This window comes from Lampetra fluviatilis, chromosome 21 (genome assembly GCF_964198595.1).
Source record: "Lampetra fluviatilis chromosome 21, kcLamFluv1.1, whole genome shotgun sequence".
NCBI classification, from domain to species: domain Eukaryota; kingdom Metazoa; phylum Chordata; class Hyperoartia; order Petromyzontiformes; family Petromyzontidae; genus Lampetra; species Lampetra fluviatilis.
This window is the reverse complement of record NC_136295.1, coordinates 6,351,164-6,372,999: the sequence shown is the minus strand read 5'-3', so window position 1 is coordinate 6,372,999 and position 21,836 is coordinate 6,351,164. Positions and strand designations below refer to the sequence as shown.

Sequence of the window (21,836 nt, the reverse complement as noted above, 5' to 3'; positions counted from 1 at the left end):
AACTGCAAATAGATCATTCCATGTCTTCCCTCTTCCTTTTCCCCCAAAAGATGGGCTGGAAAAGTCAGCCTACTCTATTGCATTGTTAATTTATGAGGCAGTGTTAATGACGGATGTGGCGAGTTTATTTTGTCTTGTGCTTTGTTGCACCGCTGCCAATGCTGTCCGTCTTGACTCTTTGTTTAGCCGCTACACACTTCAGAGAACACCACATCTAATAAACCCTCCCTTTTGTCAGCCAACCTGGATTTTCCCCACTTGGTCCGCTCCTCCCATTTTGGTTCCAGCTATTATGACCTCCATTTGGTCCTCAATAATTTTTCCATGGCAACTAACCAACGGATTTCTGCAGAGTCAAGAGAGAATTGGCAAAACAATGGTACAGCCTGAGAGGAGAAAATGGATCACGGGGAATTATGGTCTAATCGGAACTGTCAGCATGCCCCAAAGCAAGCATCAACTGTCAATGGAAAGTGGTATCTTTGAGATGAAGGTCATACCTCCGCAATAAAATAATTTTAAATAAATATGCCACGTCCCTATGATAAGATGATCTACAGGTCACCCTGAGATAAATACCTCATCAATTTAGCCTTCCACATTGGGACATCGGGAGGAGAATGAAAGTAGTTACGTGAAAGCACAATGTATTTACGCCAAGGTTTCTGCAAGGTTTCCTCTCACACACAACGAATACTCAAATAATTAGACAAACCTAACAAGTAGGACCCTCCTGACACAGCTTCAATAACAACTTTCTCTCCTCCTGACTCACATTTGGTATCTTTTTGGGTTTGGCCAAAAAGCTATTATTGTCCAATTAGACCTGTAGCCCTCCATCACCCCATACAGTCAAACCGATCGAGTTGTTACGTGGGGCAAATGCAGCCATTTTTTTTGTTTCTCAGCAAATTGGTGACTTTGAAAGCAAGCAGAATATTTGACAATGTACAAAATTTCGCTAGGGATTCATACCAACATCATCAGGTGGTACCAAGAGCTCAGATCTGTCCGGGTGAATGCACTGCCTGATCTTGATCTTCAGGTGAATGCAATTATGTCATCCGAACAGCCATGCAGGTGAACCGGATTGAACGGTTCATACTGATTGCTTAGTTACAATGTACAGGGGGTTAAAATAGTACACTATTTAATTGTTGGAGCAAATAGGGTATCCTTAATTAAAGCAAGGTGTATTATGTTAGTTATAATTCATACTTGTTTTTGTAAAGCTTAATGGTTTATAAAAAAAAATCCTCTTTCGGGGCTAGGCATAGTATAATTGTAGCAGGTGAAAAAAAGTGATTATTTGTTACACAATTTGAGCCAGATGTATAAATATTTATTGTTCGTAATTTACATTATTGTAATTCAATAATGGATTACTTTTATTCAAAAGGCCAGATTTATTTCATGTTATAATTCTAGTTAAGCAGTAATTAATTAAGTTACTTAAATTAGCACCATGGGGATTAGCACTGAGGATTTATTGTAGATGGTTGATTTAAGAGATTGTTGGTGTGGTAAATCATTGTAATTAAATAATCAATTGAATGAACCTAAACGGCTAGAATTATTTATCCATGATATAAATGTCTTCACTCCTCCCCCAGATTCTCTCCACCCAAGTCACCAATGCCTCGTGTCATAGTCCCCGGTCAACCTTTGCTCAATGAGAGGTCACCCCTTGTAGGCAGCTGCTCCATTCATATTTAAATGCCTACCCCTCTGCGTCCATCAAGTATCTTCGTCCACACCTTTACCAATTCACTGTTTTTGTTCTCCCCTTTTCGGCCCTGCAGTTCTGTATCACCTTTGTAAAACTACTGTGTATGTAAAACTACTCTCTTCCAAGTCCCTTACATATGCACGTGCCCCCTATTAGTTGACAGTCTTTCTAACCCCAAACTGAACTGTATGTAATACATCACCGCATATCATGTTCGACTTGGCTAAGGGATGCCATCTGCCTACACACTTGGTTTGCTGGACATTTTGACACTTATACAGTATCCTTAGCCATTGAAGATCGCCGATTGAAATGCAGGATTATTAATAAAATATTAATTGCGTAATTGAGCATTTGTTAACTATAACAGAATACAGCAATTATCATAACACATCATTAAAATAAAACAAAATAATACTTAACGTGCCAAAAAACAAATGCCACCCAGTACTGACTCAAAGAGTGAAAATATGCCTTTTCTACAAACTAAATGAAATTCCACTGCGACGAATCACACGCGTGGGAGGGGAGTGGGTGGGAGTGGGGGAAGGGGGCAAGTGGGGTGCTGAGGAAATGCGCACCTCTGTTTTGATGTTGGAGTCGCGGTAGCACAGGTGCTGTAGGTAGGCCGCCGCGTTGCCCTGGATCGATGGAAGGTTGTGCTGGAGCATCTGGATGACCTCCAGGAGGTCAGGGTCGCGCCAGCCCAGCTCTCTGCACGCACGCACAAATGCACATTTTCGCGACGTAAGTCTATTGTCAGCCGTGTTAGTCTTATACAGCTGACAGTTACTCATCCGTGTAGATGATCATTGCACTGCAGAGGTGCCCGGGTGGCTCAGTGGGCAGAGCATCGAGCTGGCACTGCTGAGTTCCCAGGTTTGAATCCTGCGATTAAACCCGGTTCTCAAGTTTAGCGAGTCGATGGCTTCAGCCATTTCGATCAGGCGCTAAATACCAATGTTGAGGTCTGCGATGCTATGAGAGGGCTGTTTCCTAACAAAGGTTAATGACACTGTTCGCTACAGAGTTCCAAGTTGAATATTTTTCCCCACAACTATGTTCATAATACATAATAATCAAAAATGTAGAGTCCTTTATGAATTCACTAAAATCAACTGTAGATGGGCTCGCCCAAGGGGATGTCCACGCTCAACCTCGTGCTGCTTCAGATCATCGCTCTCGATGATGCGGAGGACCATGCCTATGCAGGAGGCCTGGCTATGTATGGGCAATGGATCGCAACACCCTGGATAAACATTTGAAATTGCCCATTTGATGGCTGGGTGATTACCACGACTGGAAGAAGGCCTCCCAATGTTGCATTAGTTATCAGGGTTCTTAGATAATATTTCACCACACTGCTTAGTGCAGGCTGGTGAAGGGGAGGTACACGCCGGATGAGTTCATGTTAGCCATGACCAGGAATTTAACTCAGGTCGCCAGATTCCTACAGAAGATCACCTACCACTATGCCACGACTACCCCCAAAAAAACTGCCGTATAAATCAATGTGGTACTTATTCATGGCATGATGTTTCTTTATAATTTATGAAAGGTCAAATAATATTTTCCTTTGTAAAAATGGTTTGATTGGCAGGGAGACGTCCAGGCAGACAGAAAGCAGCATAAAACATGAAAACAGTAACTACCACACATCACATATTCATGCGTAAACACTCATGAACTCAGAGACAATACATCCATGCGTGTGTTTGCACGCACACACACACACAAATCGCAACCACTCATTCAAATGCAGTTACTTAGAATTCATATATGCTTTCACAGATTAAAAAATATACTCTTCGTCTCCTTCGCTCTCTCTTACTTTCTCAGAGGGATCATGCATGCATACATAATCACACTAGCACTCAGGAACACTTAATGTCACACAAGCACAAGCACGCCAGGGCTCGCACATGCACAAGTGTGCGCACGCACACACGCGCGCACGCCAAAGCCTGTGTGCGTGCACACGCACACAAAGAGTCATACACAGACACACACAACAAAGGCAAAACAAATCAGGTACCCTCGACACGTAGGCACGACACGACGCTAAAGCCAACAGCGGGCCCGAGCGAGGTGGTGCGGGGGGGAGAATCGTACTTGAAACGACTTTCAAACTCCGCTCCAGTGCAAACAGCTTCCCCGCGGAATCAGCGGCAATTTCAACAGTTAACCGTTTGATGGATTCGGGCTGAATTACTTCGGCCGAATCGGTATTGCACAGCACCCGTGTGCAGCGTGCTACGATGCAGCTGTCAAAAGAAGATGAGCGATGCTTTTTTTATTCATATGCTTAAAAAAAATCATCTATTTCAGAAGCAACTGCGTCAGTGAATGGATACCCTGTTGTCTGTCTGGATGGTTGGCTTACTGGTCTGGCTTTTCAACTGGCTTATGAAAAGGCTGTGCATATAAATTGAAAGCCCAAGCCTAGCAATAGCCTATGAAATGGCACAGCTGGTCCAATTAACTTAATCTGGTGGCAGAAGTGATTTTTAAGTCACAGGATCGCACCCTGTTTATGTGACACGAAAGAAAGTTGACATTAAAATTAATATAATGGCTGCAGCTTCCCACCATCACGTGTGACCGATCTTGATGCATGCAAGGGGAGAGTAAAGTTTAACCATTTGGCAATAGGAGGTGCGCAAAACACATGGACCATCACGACAGCAGATGGAACGCATAGAAAGTGCAGCGGTATTTACTGAACAAGCAAAATGACAATGGTAGGGTCACGAACATTGCAGAGATCCAGCATTTTTGTCAAGAGGGTTTTAACTGGAAGAGTAGACTTGGAGAAAAGTACGTAGACTCAGCTGCTGCTGGCTTGAATCCGTTTATTGAATCTGTTCAGTGAGTTGCCTGACGATGTTGGGAAGAGGCTTGGAGAGGGCTCCTAGTTAGTCTCTTGATGAGAGAGGGTGCCAACTGCAACCAGTGTGCCTGAAATGATGGAAGTCTTGTGCCAGGGGCGGTTTCTTCATTAGGGCGATTGGGCGACGCACCACCAATGTCATTCAACCACAGAGTCACGCTAGCCGTCACTGTGCCTCTGGATATAGTCCAATCAGCGTCATGCTACGTTCTGTGGAGTACCGCCTCTTTTTGGGCGATTTCCCTCCGGCTGAGAATCGCCCCGAGTGGTCCCATAGACTTACATTCAAAGATGTTTTTTTTCGAACGGGGGCGCTGCAATGCATTCTCTATGGCTTCCGGGAGGGCTCGCCCTAACGTGCTTACGTCATCATACGTGCTTACGTCATCATACGTAAGCACGTTTCATCCGACAATATAATTTGTCGCCACCTAGTGGAATCTTTAATAAAAGAAACTTGAGTGGTTTGTTTTAATAGTGAGTATAGAAACAAACAAGATGTATTGTAAGAGTCACTTTATTTTTCATTAATATTAAAGAAGTGAAGTTGCCTTTACATGCTTAAGCTGTTAATTTATCCATTGCATGGGTGGACCTTATCCTTATCAATCATCCAGACATTTGCCCCCCCTGAGAGATTTTGCAGGAGCCGCCACTGTCTTGTGCTATGGTGAATGCGGTCTAAAAATGCATTGTGAAGAAAAGAGCCGAGATCTGGGATTTGAATGCAGGATTCAATTCGCCCCGTTGCCTAAACCAGACTGACCAACGGACTGCACCAAAGCAAAGACTCAAATTAATTATTAAATTGCATTCCTCACTTAATTTGCCTGAATCTCTCCTCTGAGAATTGAAAACATTGGTTTCACTAGCATGCGGAAGTCTCAGGCAAAGCGTATGGGGGTAAGAGTGACGCCTACACTAAATCGCCACTTGAAGGATTGTTCACAAGTCCTGTGAAAAATATCTTTCAACTGTTATTTGACCCAGACAGAACACTACTTTGTGAGATTTGCAAATGGATTATGTATATCTCGACATGATGCTGATAGCATAACTTGAATATAACTGGAAGTAGGGACCATACACTGCACTGCAGGATAAAAGCACACCTGACTTAAGCACTTTTCTATACTGTATATACAAGGGACACAGTCTACATTACGCTGGTGAGGGAATGACAAAGGCCAACTTCTGATACAAGCACGCTTTAGATATAAGCACACCTGGCCTTGCTCCAAAGGTGTGCTTATATCCAGGTTCTGTTGCATATATATAGAGAACCGGGTGGGGTACCGAACTCAAGTTATAACAAGTCATATTAAATATCAACTGGTTAAGTTTTAGTCCTCCATAGAAGTATTCATACTTTAAAATGTAGAGCGACATCGCGGATGTCACTGTGTAATGCCGGCCCGAGAGAGGCACGGCGTGCGATGTATTGACATCGCGGGCACCACGAGAATGTGGGTGCAGTACCGGCCTGAGAGGGGCTCGGTGAGAACTGTCTGACAGCGCTGGATGGCACCATGCTCTGCGTGTAGTGCCGACCCCTACAGGATGGGGTGTCAGGGTGCCGGCCACGGGAATGGGGTTATGAAAGGCCATGGCACTCTGGTTGACCCTAGAGGACACGTGACTGGTAAAGTCTACACAGGGCCCCAGGTGGGGGCTAGGGGTGGTCACGTGTCAGGGTCGAGATCCTGCTCGAGGATTCTAGAAGGTGGTCGTGGCTAAGAATGGAGCCAGCCCCGCCACAGAGGATAAAAGCCGGAACCCCGAGAGAGACCGGCTGCTGTTGTTCATCCTGAAGAATCTACGTTCTGCGTTCTACAAGTCACCAACACGTGGACCTGGACCCAAGCTGGGGTCCTGTATGGTGTAGCTACTCCCAGTGTAATTAGTGTAGTTAGCCTGGTGGTCCACCTCCATAGGTTGTTATCTGGTGAAGGGGCAGTTACCCCTTTGTGTTGGTATCAATAAATGTGTTGTCTCCAAGAAGTGCATCTGCGACTCAGTTGAACTCACTACACATGTATTAATTCACTGATATAAACACCTATATAGGGAATACAACTGTTGGAATGGGCTTTCCTAGCACATACATTATTCATGTGAAATAAATCACTTTATAATGCAAGTCTACTGGAAGCTCACAAAAATATACGGACATTGTCCAGCTTGTAATGTTAATAATCTCCCAAGGGACAGCTTTAATGTGAGTGTTCAAGAAGCTTACTAAAAGGACCAGTTTTGCCAGCTTATTACACACCAGGCATTGACCAGAACAATCGGATAAAAGACCACCGCAATTTCCAATTATTCCATACGGTAATGGGGCCAGACAGAGATGGAGCAAATCCAAAAACTACACATAAAAGATATTTCAGAAGTGATTCATCCACCTTAACCCATTCACCCACAATCTGCTAAATAGAGTACAGTATATCCAATTAAGTCCTGACAAGGCGACATTGCGTTTGTTTTTTTCTATCGCTGTTACATGAGCACTTGAGTACGGCGCGTTCTATTCGGTATTGATAGAAAGAAAGAAAATACTGGAGCGATCAATGTCCTCCTTTAGCCAGCAATTTAAATGGCTCCCGTTAGCCATGCCAAAAAAGCAATTAACCCTCTGCCTCTTTCTTGTCTGCCCTGTACTTTCAGAGCTGGGCATGACTGTAAAGCATGCACGGCAGTCAAACCCGATCTCATCAAACCTCCGAGGCAAAAAAGGGATGTCCTAATAAAAGCATGAATTGCTTGACCATCACGGTAAAGCCTGGCATCACATTTAGGGGCACCATATGTGTGCACAGTAGGGGGGGGGGAAATATTAAACTCCACCACCCAATCCATGGAAAATGTGATCGATCGCTACAATTCAGAGTTGCGATTTTAAGAAATACTTTTTTTAAGAGGGGTGAACGTAAGAGCCATCTATCAGCTGCAGGGGTCGTGCAAAACCAGTTTAATACAACATGTATAGTAACGTACGACCCTTTTATCGATCAGCTGCTGGATGAAAGGCCTCCCCTTGATGCATCAGTCATAGGTTTTTTTTAGCCATACTTCACCATCTTGGTCAGTGGCGAGTTGGTGTAGGGGGCAGGGGGTTTCAGGATCGGTTCAGAAATGACTTGTCACTGATGTTAGCAGAGGTCGGCAATCGAACAAATCACTGGGTTCACAGAACAGTGCGCTAACCACTACGCCCCCCCCCCCATCACATATATATTGATAAACATAAATTGTTACAAATGTGATTTAACACGGATCGTGTGTGAGTTTATAAATCAATATTGATCAATGAACAGATGCATTTACACGACTAGTGCTCATTAAGGCCACTCTCCCCACTGAATATAGTTCACGTAATACTTAAACATCGCAAGGAGTATAGTGTTGTTCATTTGAATGTTGATGAAGGTGTGCCCAGGTCCAGGACAGACATCACTCGCCACTGACGTTAGACATGACTGAATCAAATACAGGTCATTGGGTTCAGAGATTAGTGCTCTCACCGATGCACCAAGGGCTCCATTCCATATTTTGGGAAGAAGTCACCATTTAGGCTGATCAGGGAGAACCCTGCAAGGGTTACACAATTCTCAGTGCCGGACGTGCATTGTGACTTTGCCGATTGTTTGAGTCACACTCAAATTAGCATCAGCAGCCATACCTTGTGAGAAAAATTGAGAAAAAATGCAAATAAATAAAACCCCTGGACAGGTTTCGTTTGTCATGTAGATGAAGCCAGCCTTGCGTGCGTGCACTGCCAAGCGCTTAAATGATGGGTAGGAGCTGCGCGCGACCAAAATTTCCCCATTTTTGTTGATGTTTTATTGTAAATGTACCTGCCGTAGCTGGATTCATGCTGGAATACAGGCCACAAATTAGACAACCCCCTGCACAAAGGTCCAATTGGGGCGCAATTCTTTTTCCCACAGCTGAAGATGGGCCAGGAGCCACTGGGAGTCTCTCCGCAAAAAAATGGCCAGGGCACAACACACACTCTTCAACCACCCGACACACACATACACCTTTGGAAGTGAACCCTCTCTCCCTGCTCTGACTTCTTGTAGCTGCTGGACATCAGCAAGACCCCACGATGATATGAGCCTGTATGAAAGTCCTGTGATTGAGAAGGCGCCTCGCAAACGAGAGGGCATGAGTTTGAATTAAAAAAACTATCTTGCGTTCACAAGTGCTCGCGTGCAAAACTGCTGTTAATTTAAAACAAAATTGGAAATTGTCAACTATATTTGAAATATGAAATCGCAGTCTTCTGAACTGCGGAGAGCTGCATCATCTGACAACAAAACTGGCTTCTGATAAAGCCAGAAAATAATTTTCAGCCCTATCTTGGTGTAGCAACTTCTGATTTTCTCTCCGTCTTGCACAGAAGCTGCTTAAGCTGGTGGTAGCTTTTTGCACCATAGTGTTATTGGAAAGTCACTCTTGCGCACACTGCACATCGATCACAATCGAGTTGGTTACGGGTCACACTGCAGCAAGTGACATGCAACCTGACTAATCAGTGTTGAATCGTTAGAGCAGGTGAGCTGATGCTTTCTTCCATATAGCTTGGTGGCCCTTAACTGCACTGCAGGGGCTGGTGCAAGGTGCATTTTGATTAATCTCTGTGCTGACACTGGCCGCTTACTAAGCTGTTGTAACAGATAACCTCCATGTAACAAAAGGTTAAATGTTGGCAACTGGATTTTTTTTTGTATTGAGAGAACATGGAAGACATCTACATTTCATTACTTTTACCATCTGATCAGCCACAAAAGCTACTTCAAATGAATAACAACAATAATTTCAAAGCCCAATTGAGTTTCAAATGTCTTGGTCATTCCTTTTAAAGGAATGCTTTTTCACGCGAGAGATAAAACAGGGGTCAGAGAAAACATAGTCGGCATACGAGGGGACAATGCTTAAAGGTCCGCACAAATGTATTCATAATCCACTTACTGTATCAACATCTCCTGGTCACCTCACAGCCAAGCAGGCTTGGGGAGCTTCACACATTTATGTGATCCGCAAACAAGTGGCCTCTTGATTTCCCTCTTGACTCCAGACGCGTATTACCACACCCATCGTATATATGGTCAAATATATGCTTTAAGGGTGGAACTGTGGCACAGAGGTCAGTGCACTGTTCCATAAACCCGGTGATCGGAGTTAGATTTCCAGCTATCACTGTTAAGTTATATCTGAAGTGGTCCTCCACCCATCACAGTTCTTACTGACCAGCGTGGTAAATTATGGTCAAACAAACCCCATGGCTGAAAAATGTGGGGAGGTCTTCATGCAAAAGTGAATTGAAATAAGTATAACCCGTAAAAACAAAGTTTTTCACTATAAATCCTTTATATGCGTGGCAGCGAACTTAATATAAAGGATTTAAAAATATATTCGCCTGTGGAGGACGCGGGGATCGATCCCGCGACCTTTGGCATGGGAAGCGAGGGCGCTACCAACTGCGCTACTCCGCCACGGCCTGTGGAGGGGTTACGCTCTGGGCTCTTACACTGTGACGTTCAGCCAAAGCCATGAATGAGTTCTATTTGAATATATGTAAAATAAAAAATGTTTGCCTAAAAAGTGTACATTTTTGGGAATTTTTTTTCACGAACATTAATTGTCTCGCACAACGAGTCTGTGTGAAAAATGTCAGCTCGATTGGATCACGGGAAGTGGGTTAAAAAACGACCGAAAGATTTGCACGGTCGTAAGCAAGCACGCAAGCAAGCAAGCACGCAAGCAAGCAAGCGAACTTAATATAAAGGATTTAAAAAGGGATAAATTATGCATTTTTCTGAATATTTTTTCAACACTTCAAAGCACGGGTCTGCAATCTTATGCGACGACCGTACAAAGATTCCCATTCACATCAAGGTTACCGCCGCCGTAATGGGTTAGCGTGACTATTTTTAGCACGTCTCTCTTAAACTATTGACTGAACGTATATTAATATTCCAGCAAAGGCATGTGCACACATCGCCATGCAAATTTTCTTTTTTTTCCATGTGGGCTATGCAGATCAACTTGAGTGTGCAAGTTCTTAATTTTAAACACTGGCAAATGTGGATTTACAGAATGAAGGGTTGATTTTAGAAAAGATAAACAAGAAAATGGGTGATGTGGGTGAGCCAATTACTCAACTCATTCAATATGGCATCCTCAGCAAAAGACTCAGCCGTAGTACGTTGATCAACAGTGGGCATTCAAATGATGGTAAAAACCATACAGGCAAGTATGGCGATACGCCTCTGCTGAGCTCTGAAGAGACATGGTGATTTAAAAATCACTCATCCATTTTCCCATAAGGTATCAGTGCTTTTATACCACAACTAGTGACATATTGCAGGGAATCCACACAAGTACAGGCATAAAGATACCCTACACAGACAAATACTCTTTGGACAAGTACTGTTAGCAAGCACCTATTTAGGTCACAATGTCTCACAGGAGGGTGTGGTGTGCGTTTAGTACCATGCCTGGCAGCATTCATCTTCCCAATACTAGTATTGACACTATAGCAGATACTCATTTAAGGCTGAGCTGACCTAAAGGAGGCCAAACAGGTTTACACACTACTTGCCACTGATGTTTACTGTGACTGTGAGGTCAATTTGGGAGATAATGTTGATAGCATGGTGTACTAATCACCACACCATATGCTAGCACCTAAAAAAATGCCTCCCCTACACACAAATATTCCCCTTATAGCCTGAACAGAATGTTGGGGAAAGCGCTATTAGCGAGCACCTATGTAGGCCGGCCTGGCACATGAGGGGGTGGGTGGCCAGCACCACACCCGGCCGTCCTTGTCTATCAAGTGGCAATGTTTATACACCACACCAGGTACTCATTTGAGACTGAGGCGACCTAGGGGAGGCCCAGGACCAGTTGAAATATTTGTCACTGGTGTTGGCCGTGAACGAGAATCGAACACGGGTCACTGGGTTCCTAGCGCAGAGCGCTAACATACACTCACGTAAACACATACACATCAGGCATACGTAATACTTGTGGAAAACTTAGAGAATTCCTCTTTCTCAAACAACATCAAAGCAAAGCGTCACACATGTAAACTACACATATAAAACGACATTTCTGAGAATCCATGATCATTCTCAATGCTGGTGGCGAAAAAAATGCATTAGATACTAATTTTCGGCTGACTTGACAGAGTAGGTGAAGTCCAGGCCAGATTCATATTCTAATTTCATCTTTAATTGTGCATGGCGAAAAACCAGAGCTCAGTCACTACGGTTATAGCTCAGTGAGCCAACCGCTTTGCTGTTGCTCCTCCTCAATGCTAACACAGCAGAATTAGAGTGAATTTGATTTTGTTTTGCAGTTTCAGAAAATGTTGTATATCGGCTTTCTTTGTTCAATGCCACCATTCTTTAATGGATAAGAAAGCACTCGCACCATGCAACATATGTAATTATTTCCATGAACTCCCAAAAAAAGCCACACAAAACTCAAGTGTGTGCACATACACTCATCATGACATTCTGGCATGGCTCAATTACATTTGCGAAGAAACTGACGTTGCATTTAAAAGTCATAACCTCAGAATTTGGAAATAGGAACAACATTACAACAGGTTTTTCCTAGAATTTCAATGGCTTATCAGAGATACAATTGAAAACCCAACCAAAGGACCCTTAATGATGGTGTCAATGATTAATGTATTGTCGTATTACTGGTCACCATTTAATGACAGCCCCTTGTGTTCAACACAAGCATGCCGAGGAGAATAACAAACCATTGGCTACGTGCACATCCTTCAAGTCCATGATGTATAAAGTCACCTTCAGATTAAGTCACTGTGGAGTAACTGATATCAGACAAACATTGGCATATTGTAGGGGATGATCCATTCACAGATACCTCACTTAACTATAATTATCCTCTTACTTACTTTCTTCTGAACTCTTATCCAATAAAGGCTGCCTATGTTAGACAAAGTGTATCAGGAGAGTGTGAAAAGATGTATTCAGTACTTTGATATTGGTGGAAGACGTGCACAGGCTTTGAAATAAAATATATTTTTCTCTTTAATTTCTCACTATTAGTCATATATAGATGGATCGCCCCTGTACGCTGCCAGTACCGTAAACCCTGGACACGCTTGCAAATGAAATTTTCCACCTTAAAGGATTATCCAGGATTGTTTTTGTTTGTTCATAAATTAAATATATATTTTTAATCATCTGTTTCTCAGTATTACAGGCATATGTTGTGATTCCAAGTTAGCTGATGGCTATGCTTTAACATTTTTTTCTGTTATATTAAGAAACCCTTGTCAGCATGTGATTGTGCACCATGCTGCTCTTTGATCTATTGATGTATAATTCATACAATTTTGTTTTAGCTGCAGCGAACATAACATTACATTGCACTGAATTTGCTGCGGGTGCACCGCACGTTTTCCTGCCATACACCAATACAAGGTGCAATATTGGACTCAAGATAAATAAGAGCAAAGCAAAATTCATGTTAACAACTTCCCTAGAACAAACCGAGGAAATCTGTTGGAGGGAAACAAATGGAAAACACCTCGGGGTATACATGCCTAGGGCAGTTATTGAAGGCAGACGCCGAAGTAAATTGATGAGATGGAGAGACTGACAAAGGCAAGTCGCAAAGCTATGGAAAACTGAACTCAATAACAAAAAGCAACAAATAAATGTGCCAAGAGATGAAAGTTTGTATGATTTCAATCCCCTGCTATGATATGGATCAAAACGTAGACGTTGACAATTTGTTTTTTAACAAAAGCTGAAAAGTGTGCAAAGAACCATGGAGAGGTGTGCATGCTTAGAATTACAATGAGAGATAGAAAGCGAAATGCACACAGAACAGAGAACGTGCGCAAGCGAGACACAGAATTTTGACTTTCAAGTCACGAGGAGGGATGACGACCAGTGGTCACGGCTAATGATGGAACGTCAGCAAAAGAACACAACATGCCAGAGTGGACGGATACCTTGGAGATGGAGCAATCAAATAAGGCCATGGAGCTTGATAGATTTTTGTATCGGATGACCCATTAGGACTGGGGAAACCTTCATCCGGCAGAGGATAGATCACGGCTGCTGATTATGATAATGATGTCTCTTCTTGGTTCTTTCGGTAAAGTCACGTAGAAGGAAAGTAATAAAATAATAAAAATAAAACATAATAAAATAATTCTCACGACGTTTCGGCCACAACGCAAGCAGCCGTCCTCAGGTGAAAAAAAATGATAATGATGGTGACACAGATGCGTGTTACTTTAAACAGCATTCTGCACATTTGTTTCGCTTATTCTATAAATATTTTAACGAGCAAAAACAGTCCGAATAAACCACCAATGAATCTTTAAAAAAGACACACGACGTGTAAAGCGTGAACTCAAGTATATATTTTTTTCTGGAGTCATTCTACTTACCCGCCGCCACTTTCCTTCCAGTCGAACTCGATTGCTAGCCACTTCCCGGACATTTTCCACACAGAAGCTCATGTGTCGGCGATGAGAGAAAGCCACTCAATCTGTGAATGGGCTGTGCGATCGTTGGACGCTGTAATTCATTCCAGAATCGCATGTGCACGCTCGCAAACTGCCCACGGGAGATCGCAGCTCCTAGTAAATTGCCTCCAAGCGCGGTTCTCATTTTCACCTTTCTTTGAGCGAAACGTAACGGCAGATACAGAAGTGCAGCGCTCAACGATGCGAATTTAAATCAATTGCCATGTTTCTGGGTGAGTGTGTGGAGGACTGGGGGAGGGGGGGGAAGGGGTGGCAGGGGTGTGGGGGTGGTGGCAGAGGGAGTGTAAGACGGTGGTTGTCAGTGCTTCTGTTTGTGCATGGGCTGGCTGCGCTAAAGGGAATGCAAGCAACGAGTTAACTGTGGGCTAACACTCACACGTGTACACACTCTCAAGATCAACACATGTTTGTGCTTCTAATCACACGCCGCCGCTTGCAAGCTTGTCCATGTGATTGCTCTTACCGACAAACACACAACACGCGTGCGTGTACTTGGGCGAACAACCCAGTACCTTGACTCGCAGTTTGAACACAAAGTTAATAACACACCGTGCACGTACGGGCAGTTATAGAAGCCTGAATGACATTTTGACAATTGCTCATAATTAGTAGGTATGTTTTAGTTAGGAGTTGTTGCCAAATCCATGTCAGGCAAACTCCCAGTAAGCCAATACAAAACATTAGCATACAGTATTCAATGTAACAGTCCATAGGATATTGGTAAAGGAGAATTTTAAATGTAAAAATTGCATGTCAGTGTGTGTCCCATCTCAGAATACTAAAAGTTGAGCAACTAACATTCTGGAATATTATTGTTTTGGCATCAAACAGAGCATCAGATTCCAGCATCTCTGCTCGGATTCACCCTATTAATAATTACAATGACAGCCTAAAGGGGCATTACAACCCGTGGCAGTATCGATATAAATGGCCTGCTCTGGGCACTTTGTAGAATTGAATCTAAATCAAAAATGGATTTTTAAAAATGCGTTTTGTTTGGTTGTTTATTTATTTATTTTCACCCGACAGCTTGAAGGCACGGCAACACACTCATTCATCCTGTCTAACCCTAATTGCTTTTGTTCACACCGCAATCAGCCTTTGACGCAATCTGGTGCCCATTTCCAGTGCACGCGCGTTACCATTAGGGGTGTGGAAATGAAAGGAACAAATGCTAATGTCATTGTAATCATCTTGCAGAATGCGTTTTCCCTGCAGGTGGTAGTTTTGTATAGACACAAAATACATATAGGCGGGTTTGCATTTGAATAAAACAATTAAGTCCCAATTTAAGTTAGGGATGCCCTTTTTAAATGTCTACGCATAATCGTGTCTCCATGAATAGTTTAAGTTTCACGCTAACACGGCTTACATAGTATTACTGTGATTGTACTTAGAAAATCACAGGCATAAGAACCATGCCAAGATGTTCAATAACCGTAAGCAGAGGCTTAACTCCGCTAAAAAAATAATAATAATAATCAATGTCAAGCAGATAAAACTCAGGGAACCCCGACTCAAGGAACCACAATGAACAGGAATGGCTGGTTACATAACTGTATCATTATAGAAATCAACATTATTTCAGCCATTTATCAATCCACTACCGTGTTGGTTATGGGAATTTTTCAGTGTGGGTTGGCGAGTGGTAAGCAGAGTCCCAGAACCAGTTCGTACGACTCACCAATGATGTTAGCTAAGAGAGACAAACTCAAGTCACTGGGTTCCACAGTCAGGGGGATAAACCCACTTCCCTCAGCATTAAGACGTAGGTACAACGCATCATACAATGATACTTTCAGAAAATATTTAATCAAGCACGTTTATCAACTGCTATCCATATAAACTATTCCTAATTTTGATAAGAATGTGTTGATATCAACACCCGTTTAAACCGACCCTAAGCTAGATATACTAATAGATACTGCCAATCTTTGGAAAGAGAACTGTAAATGAAGAACAACGTTGGGCCAAACTGGAATTATGTGAGGAGTTGAACAAATTTAATTTCACGCCAAGTGATACGACATGCTCTGAAGTGGGATCAATTTGCGTTGGTGCCTCCTGACACTGGAAACAGGTGTTCGGCACAAGTGATTGACAAGACTCGCCAGGTCTCACAGCTCAAGACAACAACAGGCCCTACCAAATGTTCATGTCTACAGGGTAAAGGTTCGCCAATTTAAAAAATACAATAATTCGGGATCAAACAAAAACGACGATGGAATTACAACTAAAATGGAAAAACCAGTGCAAAATAAACCCAGACGGTTGCAATATATTCAAAATGTCAACAGAGACTAAATGAAACTAAACGCAACTTAACAAACACAAAAGTCACTGGATGATGTTTTAGATTAAACGGATGATGGGCATTTCCAAATATAAATCAACTGGTACGGTTCAAGAACAGGTAATAAGCCCAGTTCTGTAACAGAAGTCCATTTGTCCAGAGCCTTGATTCCATCTGCAGCTGAACGATTATATTTATCAGTGCCAATGTCCATTGCCTTCCATTCACTCTTGTCCTCAACATGACCTCAACCTCCATGCATGTCCAGGCAACATTCGCCGCCTCTCCGTCGCTTTGTTTTTAAATCACGCAGTCAACAATCACTCCCCTCTCTCTCTCTCTGCCCACTCTCCACGCGTGCCCGGCCTCTTGACGCGCACAAAGTGTAACGCGCGTGTGTAGAGAGTGTGTCACGTCTTGGCCAGGCTAAGGTGCAGTGTCGCGGGTGGGCATCGTCCACCCTACCTACCGTAGAAAAGAACCATGTTTCTCCTCGTCACTCATGCGTTGGGCCGAGAAGACGAGACGACAAATCTTCCTCCGAAAAAAATAAAATGTACGGTCAAATAAATAAGCAAATTGAAAAAAAAAATCACTGCGTCCAAAACACGAAAGCTAAATATTCCTTCGCCTGCTATACAAAACACTGCCCCTTAAACTTCGACGTTGGAATCGAAAAAAAAAGGAATAGTTACCAATGTCTTATTTTTCAAGTCTTCAACACAGATAAAGGGTTCCTTTTTTATTCTTTTGTACCGAAGACTTGCAAATCTTCTGCACGCATTACCACATACGACACAAGAAAACGGTGTGCCTCTTGCTAAAAGACGTGGCTTGGCTTTGGCTCAACGACGGAGGAGGAGGAGGGAGGAGGAGGAGGGAGGAGGAGGGAGTCCCGCTTGAGGTGCAGGTCCGCGACGAAGCCGCATGCCTGTTCCCAGGCTGGGCCCGCATTGGGAAGAGAGCTCCGCTGCGTAAAAATAAAAAATAAAGGCCGCCCCTCCCCTGACCTACTTTTACCCCTGTGCGCCAATAACAGACGGGCAGGCGATTCTGGAGGGCTTACGGGGGTGTGGGTGGAGTGTGTTGTGTGTGTGTGTGCTGTGTGTGGCATTGTCGTTAGTTGCATTGCTCTGAGATGCCCGAGTGAAAGAGAGTTTTGATTCCTGGTCAAACACAGCAGTGGGAATTATCTGAACCTCGCCTAATCCTCATCCCCCTCGGTGAATTTAAAACTGAGTGGCCAGTACGATGTGTCAACATCAACACGGAGCGGATGACGGCAGCCCCAAGCTTGATTCTGTTTATTGTTCTGACCTTAATAGGCATTCACGAACATTTTCTCCAATAGCTTATATATATACATATTTAAATGATAATGGTTGCACTTTGTGAGGGGCGTGGGGGTTGCAGTTTGGATTTGAATGTACTTGCACATGTCAGTATGTATTGGCGGAGTGTGTTTATACGGATTATGGGTGGGTAAACATGTCAAATGGTGAGTATGTAATTTTAAACGTGCGTTGTGCGGGTGATTATACGCATCAGCGTCAAACCAATGATTATATCCGTGCGTGTAGGTGTTTACATCTGTGGCCAAGTGACATCGTGCGCTCGCATGCGTGTACGCCGACGATGCGCACGCATGGCTTGAGCGGACGCGTGTCCGTGCGCGCGCGTGCCAACTTGAAATGTGCAGAGGAAAATATGCGACCGCACCACGCACACGTCAGCGCACAAGGGCAGATTTCTGGCGACGTGCATCATTTTTGGCACGTTCACGTCTGTGAACACCCTCGCTTGAATGTCAGTGAGTAATGGCTTGTACACAGGGCACGTGCCAGGTTTAGATTGTACGGAAAGACCCCATGGAGTGGCACAGGGGGAGGACAAAGGCTGAGAATCGATTGCTGTTTTATCGGCTGGAGCACACAGGTCTATGACAAGAGAAGCAACGATAAGATTAATTTTATATTTCATTTTTTTTCTGTCTCATTGTTTTCCTGCAATTGCATTAAATGACAACGCGTACGTGCGTTGTGCGCACATTTGCGAATGTTTGTAACGCGTTTTTCCCCCCAAACTTGTGAACGTGTCATGGAAGAATGGCTCCCTGTCTGCACGTACGAGTATTATCTTAGTATCCGCACAGACGTTAACTTGCATGTGTAAGTGAATATACATATGTATGCGCATGCGACCACAGAAATGACAGCACACATTTGTTGTGGTAAGTATGCACGCCCATATATAAACGTGGATGTAATCAGGTGGATCAGCAATCACTGCATACAGCCAGCTTCGCTGAGATCCTGAGTTTGAATCTGAGTTTCCACTGCCCGTTATTAAACTGGATTCTCAAGAATGACGTACCACCCATGATCTCAGCCTGGTCAACAATAACTGCACAAAAACCCACCAAATAACCATTTTGTTTTTCACTGAAATGTGACGAAAATCCCAGCTTTGAAAATAAAAACACGTTTGATTGTCATGTGACCCACGCGTCTAAGAGCAGAGTGTGTGGGAAAGTATCTGCTATTGTGTAAATATGTAGGATCTTCCAGTTGTGTGAAAACTTGTGCAGACATTCTCAGACACATGGGGTCATAACATTCCCTTAGATTTCTGAGTGAAATAAAACTGGGAATAAGCAACATACAAATAAAACCCATGACACACATATATACGCCCACTAAACAACCACATAATGGTGAGTTAATGCCAAAACAGCAATTTTTTTTATCAAAGGAAAAATGTAATGCACCTTTCTATACTCAGCACATCAGTTTTAACTTTAAATATGGTGTGAAGAGAAACATGTCCTACCTATAAGTCAAAGCAGAAACAAGAGATAAAATAATAAAAAGATTAGCGTGTCCTTCTAGCCAAAGGTCAGAACACAAACAGAACATATAAAAAGTATAGAGTCCATTGCAACGCAAACAACTGCTCATGTAGTCAAACCATGCAATAGCCACAGCATTGCATAGGTCGTGGATAGTTAGGGCACCTCAACCATGTGATCATCATAAAGTGCCAAATCAATACTTGCAACTTCAAAATACATTTCACTTCATATGGATTCCAAAATAATCACAAAAACACACATATATACGAAACGTACAACCGCCGTTTGCTCCCACTTGCATCCCAGTGTTTGAAATAAGAGTTTACAAGAAAAACACCCTCCCGTCGCTGCCAAAAATGTTCTAAATCTTGCCTCCTGAGTCTCACCATAAAATCTCTGCAAGCCAAGCCCTCTTGTCGTGACCTTCGCAAAAAATCCAAACTTGCCACAGTATCTACGAGACGCGAGATAACGAGAAAAATAGTACGTGTACACAGTACGCGTTCATTTTTTTCATCTCTGCAAAATCTTATTTATTGGATAAAGTATTGGGTCTGACTCAATTTGTGTAAGCCACAGCGCAATCACCAGCGCTGGTGCTCTCATATGCGGCTCTCGCCATCAACATGCCACGGGGGCTGCTCAGTCCTGTTCCCAAAGCCATTTATCACATGATACAAAAGCGGATAGGCCGTGCCTCAGAGTTTTTACAAATCTTTACTACATTTGGCATTCGGCTTAGGCTAAGTGCAGTGGCGAGCTCATTTAACAACCCACCAACCCCAGTGAATATAAAAAAATGCCAATTTTGGAAATTTAGCACTCAAAAAATTCTATTTTTTTCTTTCAAGATCTATTGAAAATTAGCAGATTGGCTACTTTAGCCGTACATTTGGTGATATCGTGTGCGTGGGGGCTCCGTGTGTTTCTCTAGCCCAGGGGTCGGCAACCTACGGCTCCGGAGCCGCATGCGGCTCTTTACGGGCTGCTTCTTGACGATATGTACGTATGTACATAGATGCATTGCGGCTCTTGAAATACTGAATTTTGTACCGAATTGGAAAGAAATGGCTCTTCTTGTTATTTGGTTGCCGACCCCTGCTCTAGCCCATTTGTTCTGTCCCTGGCCATGAAATTCCATCATTCTGTACCATGACTCTATACTCTAGTATTTTTTAAAAAGCATAGCATATATTTTGGAGGCATTTTTGTTTAGAAGCTGCATCTGAGACAGTCACACAGCTCCCATTCATGGCCAAACCAGACCTATCACTACAGCAAGGGGGAAAAACACAATTTTCTTTGTTTTTACTTTTCCGGCTAAAAAGTCTACGTTTTATTTGTGTTTTACAAATGGCTGGTCTAACGACAGGCCATTAATCGGCAATGTTTTTAGAAACCATGCCATTCTGGTCAGCAACCTTGTTCTTTAGATTAATGGATCTTCCCTACATAAAGATATTTTATAAAACAAGACACACGGCCTTCGTGTAAACACGCTGCATGCGGCTTAATGGATCTTCCCTGTATAAAGATTTTCAAATTAAATATTAAATAAATAACTCTGCCCGAAGCTCTTTTATAATGTCCCCAAGGGAATCGAATGCTGATTTAGATAAGTTTGATCGGCCTTACCACTCAGAAGCCTCTGTGCGTGGACGAGCGGACGAGCATGCTCGTGCGTGCATCCCTCCACTAGGTTTACGAAGCCGACAAAAACATCAGTAACTGGTGCAGTGGTGAGTATCGACATCATTGCTGGGGATACAAGGTGGCTAGACATAGTGCTGGCCCAATGCACCCGCCCCCCCACCTCCCCCTGTTACCATATAGAACATGTCGCCACAGTCTCTAACGTTTAACAGAGGATTTTGGTCTTTGTTCCATTCTGGGTTTGTGTTCTTGCGAGTGAATATGTCTAGGTATGTGTGCGTGTGTGTGTGCAGAATGCACGAGCAATTCTGGCAAAATAATGGCATTTAGGTGCATATCAATGCACCCCTCCCACCCTCCATCCTGGTTTGTTCCAGGACTCAAAGTGGTTGCTACATAACCTGCATGCACAATCACTTTGAGATCAGAAAGGAAGACTGGTTCAGGAACACCCCACTAACAAAGCGAAGTGTCAACACTCTTGTTTTAAAATAATTTCCGTTTGTAATGAACAAGTGTGCAGTGTTGTACATCGATTCTGAATGCTATATCACCAAGATATCTTGGAAAAGAGCGTTAATTATACTGGAAGCTTTACGTTGGCTTAGATTTTGTCTGAAGTGCAAAACAATTATTATTTATTTAAAAAAATAATGTAAGATATTGCAATTCTCTTCGAGGATGCTCTTGGCATTGCTCTCAATTGGATAATATTAAGAAGCAACATCAACATTGGGCAAATGATACAATTATGATGATGTGGCAAAGCCTACATTCAATAGAGGTTAAGTGGTGGAAGAAAAGTCAATCTCAATACTCCATTTTATCCATATTGTCCAAGAGCATATACAAATCCTAAAAGCAAAA

At 43.1% G+C, this 21,836-nt stretch overlaps 1 protein-coding gene across 5 annotated transcripts in view; it reads right to left on the bottom strand.

Moving 5' to 3' along the window:
* Window positions 1-21,836, bottom strand: part of LOC144938172 (catenin delta-2-like) — a 270,511-nt gene that overhangs the window by 66,201 nt on the left and 182,474 nt on the right. For all 5 annotated transcript variants that reach the window (XM_078865941.1, XM_078865938.1, XM_078865939.1 and 2 more), the window contains one exon: window positions 2,311-2,443. In XM_078865941.1, the coding sequence (XP_078722067.1) occupies window positions 2,311-2,443 (133 nt within the window). The remainder of the gene's footprint in view (window positions 1-2,310; window positions 2,444-21,836) is intronic.